Raw genomic sequence first — 18,423 nt, 5'->3', positions numbered from 1 at the left:
TCCAAGTAATTTAGGAATTGAAATCCAAAGTATAAAGTATATTTATACTTGGGCCTAAGTAAGAACAGAGAGAAATTAAGTTTCTGTAGCTTCTGAGAACGGATATTGCGGAAAACGTCTTGTATAGAAATTCAGCTATCAACAACTTTCAACAGAGTCTTCACTCCCAGTGATGTCAAGAGCACTTATATATGCTCAAGTAAGGACAAGCCTGGTTACTTTGCTTAACAGCCCTGAAGAAGAGCTGTTTCTGAAGAAAAAGAGCAACAATAAAATGAGCACCCTCAAAAAAGTAACTTTCTTTGAAAATTCTTACAAATGGGAATGGTTCTGCCACAGCTTTGTAATAATCTTGACAAGGGCTGTTATTACTGCGTCACTTTTTGCTGCCAGAAGCGTGCCACCACAGTAAAAACTCATCTTTAACCCAGAGCAGTCAAGCGCACATCAGGAGAGCCCTAACGTTAGACCAGATTCAATAGTAAGAGCTCTCCGCACCAGCAAAACCCAACGTGCTGTACAGGGTTAAGCCTGGTATATGTGCATGCAAACCAGCTGGTTTTGGAGAGGCACCGTGATACCCACCCAGCCCAAGGCAGCCCAGCCTGGTTCTGAACTGGAAGTCAGTCAGCTGGTTGTTGATGCGTCTCCAAATCAATGCCTCCAGTTTCCGACTAATAATGCAACAGACGCAGAGGCTTTCTCTGTTTCAAGCCCAGCTATTAAACTCGGCTACACCGACCAAGTGTCAAGTTAAAAAGTTGAAGTTAGGAGCAAGGAGGTGAAGAGATCTGGAAAACAGAAGTGCAATTTTTACATAAGCTTGGGCAGCTCCCAAAGCGAACTGTATCCCATGGAAACAAGGTCTAAGTGCTGATGTGGGAGTTTCCCACAGCTTCTATTGGCCTTCAAAGCCACACGTGTCATCAGAGGCTCTTGCTGAAGCTGCACATAAATATCTAACTGGTATTAAAAAAAACAAAACAAAACAATGTTCCACAGAACGTAAATTAAAGCCAGATGTGGAAAAAGCAGATGCCTGAAGTTTACTGTCACTTCAACACAGAATAGAAGCACTTGCTAATTTTATTATTCCCTGAGTACATTGTCATGCTAAGGAAGTCATGTAGGACATATATCATTTCCCGATTCATCTCACGTTAAAGAAATAGGTGCTCTGTTGATTCAAACCCCTGCACTTAGTATCAAATTTAACAAAGTAACTCTGTGCTATGATTCCTACTCCGGCTGCACACTGTATTATGATTATGTCCTTATCAGTGACTTTAAAAAGATAAAGTATGTCAAGATGGTAGAAATCTTGAACAGCACGACGCTGGAACTGAACACCGCAGGTTAAGAAGATACTTGGTCAGTGCAAAGCCTTCTCTATCGTACTGCAAATTGTCTGGCTTTAATCCGGGCAGTCGCGGTCCATACCAAGCGTACAGGGAGGTAAGGTTCTCATGGAAACCTCAGGCCATCCACAACCATCCTATTTAACGCCGCCAGCCGCTCCTACGGAACATGCATGGCTTGCCCAGAACCTTTTTTAACCCACTCAAAACTTGCTTCTAAGTGTTTAGAACTGGTTTAGTATTTAACTCATTAAAGCACTTGCATACGCGCATCATGACAGCAGATGAGTATTTGCTGGTGAACTAAAAAACAAGAAAAAGGTGAAGTTGTCATTTAACTTAAGATGCTGAAGTGTAAGACTAGCATGACAAAACCTCCAGTTCTTCCGACCACAACAAAACATCCTAGGCAAAATATTCACTTCAGCACTCTTAACGAATCAATGTTTTGAGAGTGATCCTGTTATAAAGAACAAGCTGGAGTAGCTTCCCTATCAGATACGAGTTTATTAGCCTAATAGCAGTGATTTTATGTATGGAATTACAACACTATGGTGTCACTGCAGCAGGTTTAAGGCTGGATGACGTGGAACTTTACAAGTCTTATTTTCTTTACAGTGGAGCAACGGCACCCATCAATTTTTACTAGATAGGAGGACAGGAAAGTCTTCACTTACTAGAAGCCATTTTTATGGCCTCCAAACCCAACAATTGGCTGATGTCTTCAAAGAGTTTGAGTGCAGCAGGGCAGGTAACTCCTCAACAGAACAATAAATCATTCTACCTGCCAAAGAGGCCACAGATGTCTTAGGAAACCTACAAAGGTAAGAAACTGCCCCAGATTACGTACTGAGGGAGTGGTGCAGGACAACAAACCCACCTCTTCATCTTTCAGAGGGAATAGTGGCAAAATGGAGCGAAAGAACCAGTCTTTTGATGCGACAAAAGCAAGCAGGCTCCAGATCCCGCAACCAGCCTGCCTGCTACACCATGCCATTCATAACCACCACCTTCATCAAGCCCAGTCAAACAGAGAAGTTTTACAGGTCTGATAAAACAGAGGGGTTTTTTTACAAGAACACACCAATGCCGCAGGGAAGGAATCGGGAAAAGTCGCTGGTTCCATGGTAGCTGGGCTAATTTGAACGCGTTAGCTTCGCAAATACGTTGTGTGTCAGTTTTTCCGCAGACGAGCCATGACTTCACTGCACAAACCTGCCCGTGGAACCCATGGATTTTGAAAGCATACTAATTCCATTTTTTATGTTTAACTTTGAACTTCACTAAGTTGCAATAAACTCACACCAGACTCTACGTTTTGCACAGAATATCTAAAACTATAAACGAACACCTGTACACAGTCTGAAGCTGCAAAAGAAATCAATTAATAACTGCAAACTAAGACATGACTAACTAGGGCAATTGTAATCGTTCTTCATGCTGCTGCCCATAGCCTAGACACTTCTTTGCAGCCTCAAAGTCAGGTATGGCAGGTGGAGCACTATCACTCTTCTTGAGCTTGACTAGCACCCTCTTCGAAGGGTATTTTTTCCTTTCCTTGGATCCCTTTCATATATATATTTAATTTTTTTTCTAGCTCTCACCAGCTGATTTAAGAATGCAGATATTTCATGCTTTAATGTCTCCAATTATTTTAAACAGGAAACAGAGAGCCAAGCCATCATTTTCCCCCCGACCCTTATTAACAACACTGCAGAGTTGTTTCCAGCTGAAAAAACAGCTATGCCATTCACACAGGTACAGTCACTGAGTAATCACTTCTCAAAGCCAGCTTGAGAAACATCCACATCATACCACTACACCAACATTCAATTAGAGCTGTGGAGCAGTGCAGACATCTGCAGGTGTCTACAAATCATTCCTGAAATACGGTATTACCACAGACACCCATTCCATTTTTTACTCAGTATCGTGACTCTTTAGACAGGGTTATCACTGTGAGAACAAAACAGCCCCCAGTTTCAGTCCTCAAGACACCCTTTGTCACTAGACCAATAGACAGCATTGTCTTCCTCGTATGATAATCCACCCAGCAGTGGGTGACGCAAACCTATAATTGATTTTCTTACATCACACACCACAAGTCACCTGTTTTCTTTACAAGCGATATTTGAAATGTGGGCTATAATAAGTCACAATGAACTGATGACAATGCCTAACCTGCCCAGGACCTTGCATCATACTGGGGCTCTGTGCTGTCACAGCTACCGACGACCAGTGCTTGTATACAGCACAGGTAACGCACAGGCTGCGGTTTGCACCGCCAGTGAAACGCACCCGAAAAGACAAGAGACAGGAACTTTCCCCGATATACATTCAGAACTGCCAAGCAACAACCGTTACCGAAAATATTTCTGTAATTTCACAAGCCGTGACAACAATAAAATGAACAATATTCACGGTTTAGCTGGCTGGCAACACACATCCCATCATCTGTTCTTAAAGAATGATCTCCCACATCCAACAGTATTTCTTAATCTATAGCATTCAGAGGAGACGTCTTACCTCACTGGGTGGAATATGCACGTGGCTGGGGTAAATCACCCCCTAAATCAAACACCACTGCTCGATCCTATCAGTGAGTTATTTAATCTCAGGTTTATACAGCTGAAGTTCAAACCTTTACTGGCACCTGCTTCTTCTTAACTCCATGTGGTGTTTTCTTACCTCAGCAGCCTGTGTCTCCTGGTGCAATAAAGTTAGACCCGTCAAGTCTTCTAAGAAGGAATGTGAGGAATTAAAAACTTTTGCTAGGAAATTAAACCCTTCTCGTTCATACTGGTCAAGGACCTGTCAAATAAACAAACAGAAAAGGGTTTCAATTCACATGCCCATAATATGATTCATCATCATATCTTGCTCACAAAATAAAAGTATGATCTTTCCGAACACTCAGAAAATGACTGTTAGGGTAAACAGGTAAAAGTTGCAGAGAAAGGAACAACCACTTCTCCCAACTCAGTTTCCAAAGCACAGAAAGGTGGAGGTAAGAGGGAAGAGAAGCGAGGTTTAAGATTTCCTGGTTTAAATGTATTTTTAAGCTTGTAACAAGACAGATGATACGGCAAGAGGAAACACCGAGTTGCAAAGTCATGAAGAGCAGCATTGGATTTACAGAGAACACAGTAAAAGCCTGTTCCAATGCATCAGTTAAGGGAACCACGCTGGGAATGACTGAAAAATTCCCTGAGTCGGTGTCCAAGTCCAACATCCCCTCAATCTCTGGAGATTCATGCTTCTGAGACTATTGTATCCTGAAGCGCTCTCTATTTTTCTATTCTAATTTCCCCAGTTTATCTTTTATTTTGAGAATCTTACAGACCTCTACAAGAATCGTGAGGAAGGTTTTAGCCAATACTTCTCAAACCCCAGACCACGAAGAATTTTATTTCATGCAGCTTTAGCTTAAGTAACTGCTTGGCAGGCTGATTTCAGTCCAGTATGATGGAGACTGAGGAAAAAAGATAAATGTCAAAGACCAACATGATTCTACAGGCTTTGTGAAAGCAGGTAGCGAGAAAATGGAAGGAACTCATGATCGAGCAATCCCACTATCCCTTGTTTCCCTATTTTTGTTCTCCCAGTGACCACTTAATACCCTGCTCTGCTATCACCAGTCTCACAGATGAAGTAGCTGAGCTTGACTGACTGCAAAGCAACTCTTCTGACAGGAATCCATGGAGCAGAGCAGGAATCCACACAGGGGCTTCAGAAACTCACAGTATGTTAATAAAAACCATAGAAGGAGCAAAGACAGAGAGGCAGGGAAAGGATCATCAGGATCACCTCGTATAGAGAAGCCACAGGCTTTTCAGAAGAGTCTAGGGAATGGCTTCAGCTATGAAACAAGGTCTGCCAAAACCCCTTCATTGAGGAAGTTACCATTGTCCTTCTCAACACTTACAACTTCACCTCTGTTTGAGGAAGGCGATGACTAAGTCAACATCAGTTCAAGAGTGAAAGACAGAAGGAGGGGGGAATGACCAGGCAGGTTCACAGGTGGCTGTTACTTTCTAGAATGAGGATCCCTTCCAAAAGCCAGCACCTGTAGAAGTCAGCATCTCTTCCTGGTGGTTCTGTTAACTTGCTCCTGCCTCTCACCCTCCCAACCACGTATGCTGCTCCTGCGGATTCAAACCTTGTCCCTCCACGAGTCCCTCTTTATCACACAGCTTTTGACAGGCACCGTGGCACTGCTGTCATAGCCCACTCTTCAGAAACACCCCCTCTGTGGACAGTGGGGTACAGCTGTACTGGAGAACACCTCCAGCATGAACCCAGCACTCAGCAGACATCAGAGAATCCACAAACAACTGCATCTCTAGCACTGACCAGCCACGGGGAAAGCACCACAATCAGCCATCGCGATATGGCTTCAGGACCCCTGTGCTGAAAGAAATACCTGATTTTTCATTCTCTGATGTACAAATTTTCAAACAAATCACAATATTGTACCTATCCATGTCTTCTTATAGCTTCTGGGTGCAAGTAACATACATCATTTATCTCTGTTTTTAACTTGTCTCAGTTTGGTGTAGTTCTCGCAGAGCAATTCTAAGTAGAACACAACAATTTCTTTCACACAGGGCACCGTTGCGGGGCTGGGGACAACCTTTCTTTCTCTCTATATATTCTGTTCTAATTTTGAGAGAGAAGCAGTAAGAGAAAATTGAACATTATTCCTTAAACATATCCACTCTCACGGGACAGACAAGCTTCCTGCAACCAGTGGAATTCATTTGCTCTGGAAAAGACGAAAAAAACCCACCCTGGAAGGACTGTGGTTTGTTCTGTTGTGAAACAGGCAATTTAACCAAGTGACCTTCATTCCGAGGTTTAAAAATGAACCGACGACCCCTGCCACCCCTGCCCCCACAGCAGCCATTCCCCCTTCTTCGGAAAATAGTGTGTGTGGGGGAAAACATGGTGGTGGAAACAGGTTTATTATGAATTAATCTAACTCAACCAAAATCACAAGTTACCATCTTCTCTAGCTTAACCGTTCCAAAGGGCTCAAATAACCTTTGGGCTGATAGACCTTAAAACGTGGGAACTTGCACAGCCCAACCACATTCTTTGGTAAAACACGTCCAGTGAGTTTACACTGAGTCCTACAGGAACTGAATCTAAAAATATATTTAGATTTAGCTGACAGAACTGTAAGTTTACCAATAAAACCAGGCTGGGATGTTCGCGCCCATTTAGCAGCAAAATTATCTACTGCATACTTGGGTTTCAAAACCACGCTAACAGAAACAACTGAAACACAACTATAACGAGGAAGAAGACAGTTATAGGTGACTCCAGCAAACATTTGGCACTTTTCTGACCACCTCTTACACTTCTAAAATAAATAAATTCTGCACTTCATGTTCTCTTACTAAATCCGGAGAAATTATTCTTCATGCTGTAAAGATTTATTTTGCCATATATGGGTGTTTGTGTACTTGTGCAATGACTCATAATCAGAAATTAAAAAAGAAAAACAGAGATTAAAAGAATGTGTAAGAGCATTTTGGGGGTGGGGGGTGTTCTCTTGTTTTTATTCCTAAGATAAACATACCAAGAAAATTAATTTCCAGAAGAGTCCAGGGAATAGCTTAATCTATGAAAAAACGTCTGTTCACAATGTGATGCAAAGAACCGGACAGCTTCAGCATTCCATTCGAGACGTGTCCTCTAAATATTACCCATTATACACAGTGACATTGCACTGTGGACACACACATTTTAATGGCTATTCAGTGTTTCAGAATTCTAATATAACACCCAGGTGCGCAGAAATCTTTTGCATCTGGCTCTCTGTGAAACACCGTGTACAGACATCAGCGTGTAACCTTGGATGAATTCGCAGCCCTGCCTGTACGTGATCTTCAGCGCTAGCAGCATGAGCAAACGTGTTGCTGTTGCTTTCACTTGTTGGAACCACAATGATACAGAGCTTACGAGATGTCTCTTGAGTGATGCAGGTCAGATCCACACTCGTGGTGCGTTTAAGTGATATACAACCTATACACAAGCAAACTATAACACCACAGCACATCAAGGACACCAGGGACAACAGCAGTAGGGTATTCTGGTGTCTCCCTGAGGTAAAAATTGCTAAAAGATGCGTACTATCCTGGGATACACAAATATTAACAGCGCAGGGAACCAAGGGCAACCTTCCTATACACCAAAAGTCCATCCAAGGGCCTTCACATCTGGCTGGCTTTGTCACTCAGCTAATAACGCCTTGATCCTCACCGTCAACGAGCCCTGACTCAAGCCTCAAGCGACAATTTCCAGGTATCACTTCTGCAACAAGGACATTGCCTCAGTGTGCCGGGGAGCTCAGTGTAAACTCCCCTGGTTTCTTCCAGAGATGCCCTTGACCCTTCCATGCTCCAAACAAAGTCTTACACACCCACACAAGCAGGCAGCATGACTGCCCTGACATCCACAGTGTCTGGCATTAGTTCTGGATGAATCACCTGGAAGAGTTTTTATTAAAGCCAAGTGCCCTCTGTATTGTGATGAGCATGGAAGAGACTAGGAAGCCTCCCATTAAGTGTCTTTTATCATATTAAAATTGAAAGAACATTTTGTCACCTTCAAGGACTTTGCTTCCTAATTCAGATAAACAAAACTTTGTAATAAATGCCACGAAAGGGATAAACACCATGAACTTCCCACACCACCCTTTACTACACAAGTTCAGGAACAGCTACCAGTCCCCAGATGAATGTAACGTGGTCTATGTTTGTTCGCTAGCCACTGAACATACCTCAAAAAGAAAAGAGGGTGAGGCAAAATCACACTCGAACTCCTAGACCAGAGGACCACAGAGGAACGCTCCGCAGGTCATCAGGAGTAAAGCCAGTCCACACATCAAATGGGTACAAAATAAGCCTAAAAAAATGTTTCCAGATGTCCTAAGTGCCCAGTGTCTTGCTGTGTGGCAAGGAAATTTCCTGCCGTTGAACCCCAAAGGCCACGGCTGGCAGGAGTTTACTTTTTCAGCTCTTACCAGTTCTCTTTGCTGCTAATGCTGTACTTGGTACTAATGTGATCATTCTGAATAACTGCTCGGCAGGAGAAAAACACTTGAGAGATGTTATAAATTTGTTATTATTGATCCAAAATTAGTCACTGCGACTGCAGATTTAGAACCAGCCCTCGGGAACTTTCTCTGGGAATAACCCTGTCACTATCCAGCCATCCAGTGGCACATCACGATGTAGCGATTTATGTTCTCAAGCACAGAAAGCTGCAAAGCAGCAACAGAAAGCACTAGAAGGGTGGAATCCTCCTGCCTAGCAAGGGACACTGGAGCAACGCGCAGTTATTATGGAACTCTGCTCTTTTTGTCCCTTGCAGGTCCCTTCTCGGAGCGTAGGAGGAGGGACAGAAAGCTTTTGCATTTCACGTCGGTCAAAGCCACACTCTCCGGCACACAGGCATCTCCTCGCTGGCTGATGCTATAACCTCGGTTCCAGTTTCTGTTTTGCAGAGCCAAAGCTACAAGGGATGTTTCACACCATGGCACTTTCATAGAACAAACGCATCTAACGTGTGATAACGTGTGGGTGCATGTTATCACAGCAGGGACAGGCCAATGTCCTGCTAGAGCCGTTTGTGTAACAGACACATGGTAACCCATTTCATGAGCAATCTCTTCATTCTTGTCTGTTTACTGCAGGGAAAAAACCCCTGAATCTCATGGTAGCAGGAAAAAACCCAGAGAGTTAGAGTGAAAGAACTTGTTTTGCAATGAGAAACAGATGTGCAGCCCTGGTGTTATATTCTTGCTAATGGCACTCGTCACAAAGACGTCTCAGCTGCTGGGTACAAAGACATTCAGAAAGAGAATCTAGGCCCAGGATTCCTTTACAACATAGAAGTTACTACCTGGTTAGGTAAAAATACAAAACCCCAAATTCGCAATCCCTGATTTAAAATTGGCTCCTATTTTGTGCCTCATTTCTGTCATGCAATTGTCAAACTTCTCACCAGTACTTCCATTTGTTCCGGCCTTTTTGTTTTCCAGGTAGTTCATATCTGTAGAGCTCAAAACAGCATTGTTTACTTTCCAGGAAAGATAAAATAAGAAATTAAGGCTACCAGATTTACTGCTTACATAATTTGTACAGGTAGCCCACCTCCACGACAAGACAGTTGCTGAGTTTTACACCCTTCCTGCCTTTAAACACTTTCCACTCAAAAAAAAAGGCACAAAGACAGGCAGTGCAGAGGGACAGAAAACTACCGTGAGCGTTGGAGTGCTGCAAAGAGACACTTCGGTTTCAACAGCTGCTTGGAAAACAAGGAAGACACGTCAAAGTCCTGCCACTTAAACTCTCCAAGGCTCAGCGTATCTGCTGCTCAAAGAGGAAGTTCAGTGAAAGACCAGAATGTTGTGAAGAACCCTCCTAAACGAGGAGAGCGTGAGATGAGGCTCGTGAGCCTTGGGATCTTGGGTCTAGGCAGTGGCACAGGCAGCACCACCTCTGTTCAAAACTTTGTTGTGAGCCCCATAATTCCGGCTGCCTTCCAGGATCTGCAGCTCTAAATTCTTGCCTTTTCACAACGTTCTCATTTTTTATTGCCGTTTGGTCCTAAAAAGCCACAAAGAAAAGCCTGGTAAGGTGATGCTGTAATACATCTAGTAAAGAGAATACATCAAACTGAACCTTTCTGAAGATCATGTCATGATTTCTCAGGGACTCAGTTCAATACTGGAATGGAAAAGTCTGACAATGTTACCTGAGCACAAAGATGATTCTTAAGACCCTCTACTTTTCGACAGTACTCCAAGCGTTACCTAAAACACGTGTATGGATGGTCGTATACGCTGGTGCGTCTACACAGGGTTAAGTCTTAAGACCAAGATCATGAGCAAAGTTCTGGAGAAGGCTGTATGCAGGTGCATGCTGAAGAAGGCTATTCTGAACTTAGTGGAAGGTTATAAACCACAAGGCAAAAATGGCATCATTTCTGGCTCATGTCCAAATAATTATAACAGCCTCTGCAGACAATTTTCTCCTTTCCTTCCCATAATCAGTATTCAAAATGAAAGCAAATCAGTACAAACCCTGAACTAATCCAAGTACAATGTGTTGAAAATTCATCTCAGGAAGATTGCTGTTTAGAGAAGGAACACAGCGACACAAATGTGTTTTGTCTGTTGCTATTCCCTACGCTGATTTTGCATTGCCATGGGCAGAAAATGGACTATTAACCTCCCAGGAGGCCCTGAAAGGGCTCAGCAAGATTTTTTTTCAGACTAGGACTTTGCGGTTTCTTCTTTTGAATGATGAAATGGAGGAATGAAGAATTCTTATAAACTCGGGAGATGTCAGCTTAAGCACGGTCTCACCAACATTAAGTTCTCGGGAACGCCTTCTGCGTTTCTCTGGAACAACCCTCACCTGTTGTATCTACACATAACCATCTTTCCTGCTATGAATCCATAGACTAGGAGCCCATACAGACCAAACAGCAAGGATTTCTATTTTAGCTACTCTTTCCTTTCTAAAATATTTCTCAAATACATTCAACACAATGGCATTTTCCAATTATAGTCACTACAAGGACGTTCTATAGGACAAGTTTAAGGCACTCCCTGCCTGAAAGCATTAGTAATAGACGTGAAAAAAAAGGGATAAAGAAGGTGAGTAGATGAAAGTCGACATCTCCATTCTAGAGACTGAGAATAGAGGAACAGAAGAGTTTAAGTAGACAGTATCATGAGATCATCTGTTCTGACCTCTTTTAATGCAGGGGTATATCCTTCAGTCACCTAACAGTCATCTCTTGCTCACTCCACGTTTTACACTAGACACATATTTACAACTTTACTTATTCCTTTCCTGTTTCCTGTCCAAAATTTACGCTGATTAGCTCATCAGCACTTACATTTTTTGGCTCCAGTTCATACTGGCATTAGTCACTGCCGAAAGCCTAGTTATATCTCATGTTATTGACCTGTTGTGGCTGGATAATCTGGTTTTTACCCATATCCAGGGACAGGCATCTATAGCACAATTCTTATTTTTGCCTTGAAGAAACAGTCCAGAGACGGCATCCATTTTCCACAGACAGTCCTTGAAGCTGGGAGTGAAGCAAGGGCACTTCCCCAAACACCTAGGAAAATTATTCTTCTCACAGAAAAGCAACTGTCTTATGCTGAATATGGTTTCGGCTGTCTGTATCATGGGGTTCTATAAAGACTGGATCGCGCTCCATCCTCAGCAGGTTGACCTGAGCAAACAGGAATGACCGGGTACTGCACGTGAAGCCCTTTAGTCCAGCTAGCTCTGCCGCATCATCAGCAGCTCAGCAGCAATGCATGACTTGACAGACACTGAGCACCCAAAACTACCGCGACCTCACACAGACACTGCAGCTGCTCAGTAGTGCCCAAACCCAGGTCTCTATTTAAAAGTCCACATTTTGTAGCCTGTTTCAGAGCAGAGGATTCTCCCCGCTGGACGTGCTACAATACCTATGCAAAACAGCACTGGAGGAACAACAGCATTTGCAGCAAACCTACACGGATTTACTGGATTTCAGCAGTTTCAGTTACTTTACTATCTTTTTAAATTCAATTTCCTTCACTTTTTTTCCAACTGCAAAGAAAACAGAAGCACTTCAGCAAAGAGACAGATACAGGTAACCCTATAAGAACATGGAATAATGGAATAAAGGTTAAACTTAAACTGTTCAGAAATGCCTACATGGGCACACGCAGACAAAAGAACAGCTGCCCAAAGAAGAGAGGCTGATGATGTGTTAGCTTAACAAAAGAAAATAGACTGTCTCCTGTCTGCACTGAGAAGGATGCAGAAAAGCATACAAGAAAAAGCTTAAAATATGGTATTTAAAAAAAAAAAAAATCTGGGACAGATGCAATACCCATCCATTTAACCTCGTGAGATTAAAAATATAATTCAAATACAAGTAAACATTGTAACATTACAATCTACCATTTCAGTATAATTCAAATAGAACAAAGCAAGTTCTGCTTGCATAAAGATTAGGGGAAAAAAATAAACACTCTCACATCATCGCCCAATCCCATGAGGCAACGGTTACAAGACCTGACTCTAGAAGAGAAACACGGATGGAGTTCCAGTCTTTCACTGGTGCTCGTTGGCATCACTTTCTAATAAGCAGAGGGAGAATTACAGCCGAAATTGTCCAATGCCCTCGGCCCCGCACTGTGTAAATCTGACGGACTTGTCTGTCGGAATTATCAGTGCTAAACTTTGGCCCATAACCTCGTATGCCTGAAAACCTTCGTTCATGTGGTTTAGGCTTGAACCTTTAGGGATCTCTGCCAATTTTTCAAATTAGTTCAAGTTTTTCTAATATACACTCTAAAAATTGACACTTAGAACTGCTTGCCCATGACTGATGGACAGAGTATTTTGTCTCACTTATTGCACTAAGTAAGTCCACATATTGAACGACCTTAATAGCCACTAATATTAAAGAATCATACATGTTCCAGCCAGGAACATGGGGACATTTTTTTAACTTAAAGTGATCCCCAGCTTACAAATAAAAATTCTAGGCAGAAATAGCAGATGAAAAACATACTGTGTCTGTATTTTCTCTGATAAACGTGCACTGAATCCTTGGAATCACCAAACAATAACTAAGGTAACAAAGGGCATTAGGCTGTCAGAATGCCAAAGCCTTATGGAATAAGAAAGAACAATCACAAATTACTCATACCCAGCAAAATGAACAACTGACCTTCTGAGCTCCAGACAGAAACCTACAGAACTGTAGTTAAAATGGAACTGAATTGGAGGAAGAAGAAATACTGAAAAACCACCCCCCAAAAACTCTAAGACCTACAGAATGTAATTTAAATGCAACAGAAATATGACCTGTCAGAAATCTGAATCAATTGTTTTTAACAATGGCAGGTTTTTTTCTTCCCCTTAAAAAGAGTATTTCAAAGTTAGTTAAACACAAAAATGGGAAACATCATTTTACTCCTTGTTCATAACTATATTATGAGTATTTTCACTTAAAGACCTCAATTAATTTGGGTTCTTCTTTTAGTTCAGATAATACAGATTTCTATTTAAGATGGACCTCACAAACCATTCTCTCACAGCTACTGAGAATAATATCTTACATCTATTTAAGGTCACTGAACCATTTCTGGAAGATATTTTTTCTTCTTTTAATGCTACTTAACTTGGAGACAAGCAAACCAGTCAATACCATGGGCCAGTCGGTCACAGCAGCTGGTTCCTGGACCCGAGTCCGGGGTTCGCTGTGACATGGCTTTGATTCTCCTATCCAGTATGGTACGCTGCCACATCGGCATAAATCAACATGCTATTTCACTTCAACATCAGGAAACACTTAAGAAATTCACCAAATAAAAAAAATACGGAATAATGAAATCATTTTTTTTCTCCTCTGAAGGGCAAATGTGTGTTACTTATTACTAGAAAGGGATTCTTACTCTGGCAGCATTGCTATTCTGAAACCAAAAGTAACAACAACAGAATTGCTGATTTTCTGCAGCAAAAGGAAGAGGGAACAAAAGAACACAGCAGCAAAGAGTGGCCCCTAAACCCCTCTGCAGTAAACCTTGACCGTCAGCTCCCTTGTGCCATGAAGACAAGACCCCAAACCATAATGATCTGGGGAGGAATGCTGGTTTACTTTGTTACTTAAACATGTTTTCTATGCCAAGTTGTATTTAAACTCCCCAAGACAACTAACGGTCGCATCTGCCATCCAGGAAGAAGTCGTCTTACACGATGAAGACAAATGGGTTGGCCAGAATAAGGACAATCATGTTAGGATAAGGGGCTGGGCAACGAAAACTGGTTCTGCTCAGCAAAACATGAAAGACACAAACTTCCAGTTCTCAACTTTTAACTACAGTTGCCAAGACCCACACTCCAAACAAATATTTTGACCCTGCACATCCAGCTGCTGGCTGCTGTGAGGCTGAGATTGACTTACCCTGAAGTCAGGCATTTGGAAAACGCAGCCTCCTCTCTGAGACCTGGATGCAAAACAAATCCTCACCCTTGTGAAAATATTTGGGTGGGTGGTGTAGTCTCACAAGACACAAACTGAATTTTTGTTTTTTTATAAACCTCATCAATTCTTAACCCAGATGAACACATTAACAATGGTACAATTTAGGATTGAACATAAACGTGTTCTGTCCTTCCCTGTGTTCCTTCTGGCATCGACCTTTGCTGTGGAGGTGTGATGCAAGGCGGTTTATTTGGCATCGCTGCCTCCACACAGCATTAGCTGTGATGGTTCCACTCATCATGACGGACTAAGCAAGGAGTGACAAGACGTAACTTCTCCTCTGAACTACAAAACTTCACTAACACCATGGGTTTTGTCAGCTGTAGGACAGAGACAACGAGCTCTCCCCCACCTTATTAGATGTCAGTGCTGTTAACTTCCATTTTCCAGTTATCAACTATCCTGTCTGTATAGACAGCTCCCCACATTCTCCAGCGCACCAGCTGAATCACCTGCTGACTCCACACCCTTTCCCCTGCTCACAAAACAGGGCAATGTTTGAAGTTAACGTTACTTTTAAGATTTCTGGGGTTCTTAATTGCCTTTGCTCTCCTCTAAGGGAACAAAGTTCCATCAAAATGGTCACATACCATGGTCATCATTTCTTAGTGCGCGATGTGGCATTCTTACCGCACACCACAGCTTTATTCCATTAGTATCCTTTTACTTGGCATGATCTACATTAGATGTTGTTGATTCTATAATAAAAAAATCCGTATTTTTGAAATAGTGAGACCAGACATTATTTTCATGAATGTGCATCTCTCAAGGAACCAACAGTAAAACCATCCTCACTGTGACTAATTTAGAGGATATCTATTATTTTAAATTCAGGGAGAGAATTGAAATCTATATCCAGAGAGTAAAGACTGTGCAAGATTTCAAAAGTTATGGCCAAAATAATCCTGCCTCTTGCTACCCCAGTTAAAATGACGTTTTTTCAAAGAGGGGAAAAAACAGTGATGAGCTCCTGGAAGTCACTTATCATAAAGCCACCTGAAAATACGCTTAGGTGTATTAATGATGCACTCTTCAGGTCTGAATGAAATCTACCCAATATTAAGAATTCCACTCTACCCAATACATGTCAATTCAGGGAACAGGGAACGTTCTGAACGGACTCAATTATACAGCCTTGATGCTACAACCCAGCTACAGAAATAACTCTCTGTAAAGGCTCTTTTAAATTTTTGCAGTGTTCATTCCTGAAAGACAAACATTTCTCCCCATTTCCTCCATCGTTTCTGCAAGCTGTGCAAGACTTGGCTTTTTTTTAGTACAGGAAAGACCAAGGCTTTTTTTACCCTGTGATTTAGACATCTCTACTTCACATCAACGCATCCCTGGAATGGAGAAATATATAACGTAAAAAGATTAACGAAAGCTTCACTGAGAGTTCGTACAATACGCTGTTACTGGGAGAAAGGGAATAGGAAAGTCTTTTCTTAGTGCAGCTGGGGAAATATGAAGGGTCTTGCTGGAACCAAATTAAAACTATTTCAACTGAAAAAATCTCCGTAAATTACTGAATAGTGCAGGTTACTGTCATAACCAATCGGAACCACCTGAAGTTGAAAGGCAGGCAAAGCAGTGAGCAGGTGAGAACGATAAAAGCCTTGTTATGTCTACCTGATGATAGAGTTCTACATAAATAACTCAAGCAACACAGGCACTCAGTAAATGTCACTGCAAAAGTGTTTAATGCATTCCTGAGATGTAAAAGAAGGGAAAACATCTGCAAGGGCAGGGAAAGATCTTGACTGCAAACAGAAATTGTAACACAGTGCCTAGAACACCAGCCTTGACCACAGTGTCTACCCCTTCAAAAGCAGTAAAATTACTCAGTGGCTAAAAAAAAAACACTTAAGAAGCTCCATTTTTCTGCATACTGAAGAGAAAGTTGACACAGAACTTGAAAATCAGTAGAGATATGACTTTTTTTGTCTTTTGAATTTGATGGTGGAGATAATCACACATCAGAACAATTTTAGTAAGGGAAGGAGAGATCGATCTTTAAGGAAAATCGGCTAGCTTTCTAGCACGAGGACAATAACCTCACCTTGGGAGGATCTGTGAGCTACACGTAAAAACAGAGTAGGCGTCTGCGTACCCAAGGTGGTTAGCAGCAATAACATTTTCTGACATCAAACTCTGAATCTGTGAGCTCTCCTGGTTCATTCCATGATGCACAAGGAGATGGGAGGAGCAATAACAGGAAAATTTTCATTACCCTCATTAAAATATGAACACTAGCAGTTTTTCATTAAGGAAGATGTGTATTTTAAGACTAGTGTTTCGAGGCTTTAGCCAGTTGCCTGCAAGGATCAGGTAGTACAGGATCAGGACCACTCGACTTTTCTACACGATCATAATGCTTCTCACCATAACGTCATGAGAAAATACGCTCAATTTGCTCCCAACAGGGTGGGCAGCTCAATTAGCGCAGTAAGGAAGAAGTAAAGCAGTTATTACAAATAAATATCGATACTAAAGAATTCTGACTTCTCCCTTCTCAGAAGAACAAGTTGGACATGGAAGAGGAAGTGCACCAGAGGAGCTTACGCTGCTCCTTAGACCTATTCCTCGACTGGCAGCGCAGCGCCGTGCACTCCGACAAGGGATACTTTCCATTCCAGCACATGCTTCTGCAGAACCAGAATAAGACAGAGGGGGAAATCATACAAGGAAGATTTGGCCCAGAATAAAAATAGATTGGTTTCCTGCTGCGACCACCCCCAAATTCCTGAACAATTGCCTGTGGGAAGCTTCTCTGGCACGCAGCCTGGCTAGGACAGTTCTGGGTAAGGAATAGCTGGCTGCTTGGATGTCTGGTCTCTCCGGCTTCAAAACCATGACTGTGAGACAAAATGAAATGGAATCTCATCTCTGAACATGCAGACCATCAGCAGCTTCTCCAAAGTCTCCCAGCTGTACTGGATAGCTTAACAATGTCCTGGAATGGTTTTCAAATTTCTAATTCATCAGTTTTATGTTTTAGGAGTTACAGAGTGACAAGAGCTCCAGAAAAAGAATGCTGACACAGGGAACAAGAAAATGAATGAGCCACCAGCAAACTCGATTGTATCAGAAAAGCCACTTCTCTCCTCTGCTGGAAGTTTGAATGTACAGTAGGTCTGACAGAGAGCAGGATGAAATCATGCTAAATCACTGCATTAAACAAAACAAACCCCAAACACCAACACACAGACTACAATTAACTTGTAATTGGATTTGTCGTTTCAAAGTATTAGCATCAGATTTCCAGATAATAGGGGGTGACATACTCTTATGCTAATAAATAGAAAGTTAGCAAAGTAAACAAATGCTGTGTTTCTACTGTAAGGAAATATGTGTGCCAATGAAGCAACCTTTTCAGCACAGCAGAAACCCAATCCCCAAACCACATGAAAAGTGATCTCTCTGGGAATAGTCCAGCTGCTAAAATCCAAGGCAGTTTTTATTAAATCATCAAGTCTGTTTATGTCAAACAGGGCTCTCTTAAAATGACCTCCAAGAGGAAATGATTTACTAACAAGAATTAAATGCAGGTATCAATTTTATCTCCATCGATGTATGTTTTTATTGTTTTTACATATCAGTATGTAAAAACTGGCTCAGAGATAAAAAGAAAAAAAAGACAAAAAACAACAACAAAAAAGAGTAAGAAAGTTTATTCTAGCAGTTTAACTTCTCAGGCTCCACCATCACGGAGTTTTAGCTACTGCTGAGCATTCAGCTGTTCAAGAGGGTAGATAAATGTTTCAAAAAATAACAGCAGGTTTAAGTTTAGTGCTTCAACTTTTGAGGAGAAAATGGACCTTAACAGTCCTTCAAAACTTGTCAAATGTACCCGGATGGCCTAAAGAAATAAAAGCAATACTGTAGAAGAAGAAATCGTGCAAGTCTTCAAAAAAAATTCTAGCGCCTCAAGAGTTTTTGATTGCAGTTTGAAAACGGGACAAAGGAAGTGACAAGAACAGGAAGA

At 41.9% G+C, this 18,423-nt stretch overlaps 1 protein-coding gene across 1 annotated transcript in view; it reads right to left on the bottom strand.

The window, feature by feature from the left end:
- Positions 1–4,046: 4,046 nt before the first annotated feature.
- Positions 4,047–18,423, bottom strand: part of ATG7 (autophagy related 7) — a gene marked incomplete at both ends in the record, with an annotated part of 30,447 nt that continues 16,070 nt past the window's right edge. The window contains one exon of the mRNA XM_010132966.1: positions 4,047–4,169. Coding sequence (XP_010131268.1) covers positions 4,047–4,169 — 123 coding nt within the window. The remainder of the gene's footprint in view (positions 4,170–18,423) is intronic.

Source organism: Buceros rhinoceros, unplaced genomic scaffold (assembly GCF_000710305.1).
Source record: "Buceros rhinoceros silvestris isolate BGI_N320 unplaced genomic scaffold, ASM71030v1 scaffold19653, whole genome shotgun sequence".
NCBI lineage: Eukaryota > Metazoa > Chordata > Aves > Bucerotiformes > Bucerotidae > Buceros > Buceros rhinoceros.
This window is presented reverse-complemented; position numbering and strand designations above follow the sequence as displayed.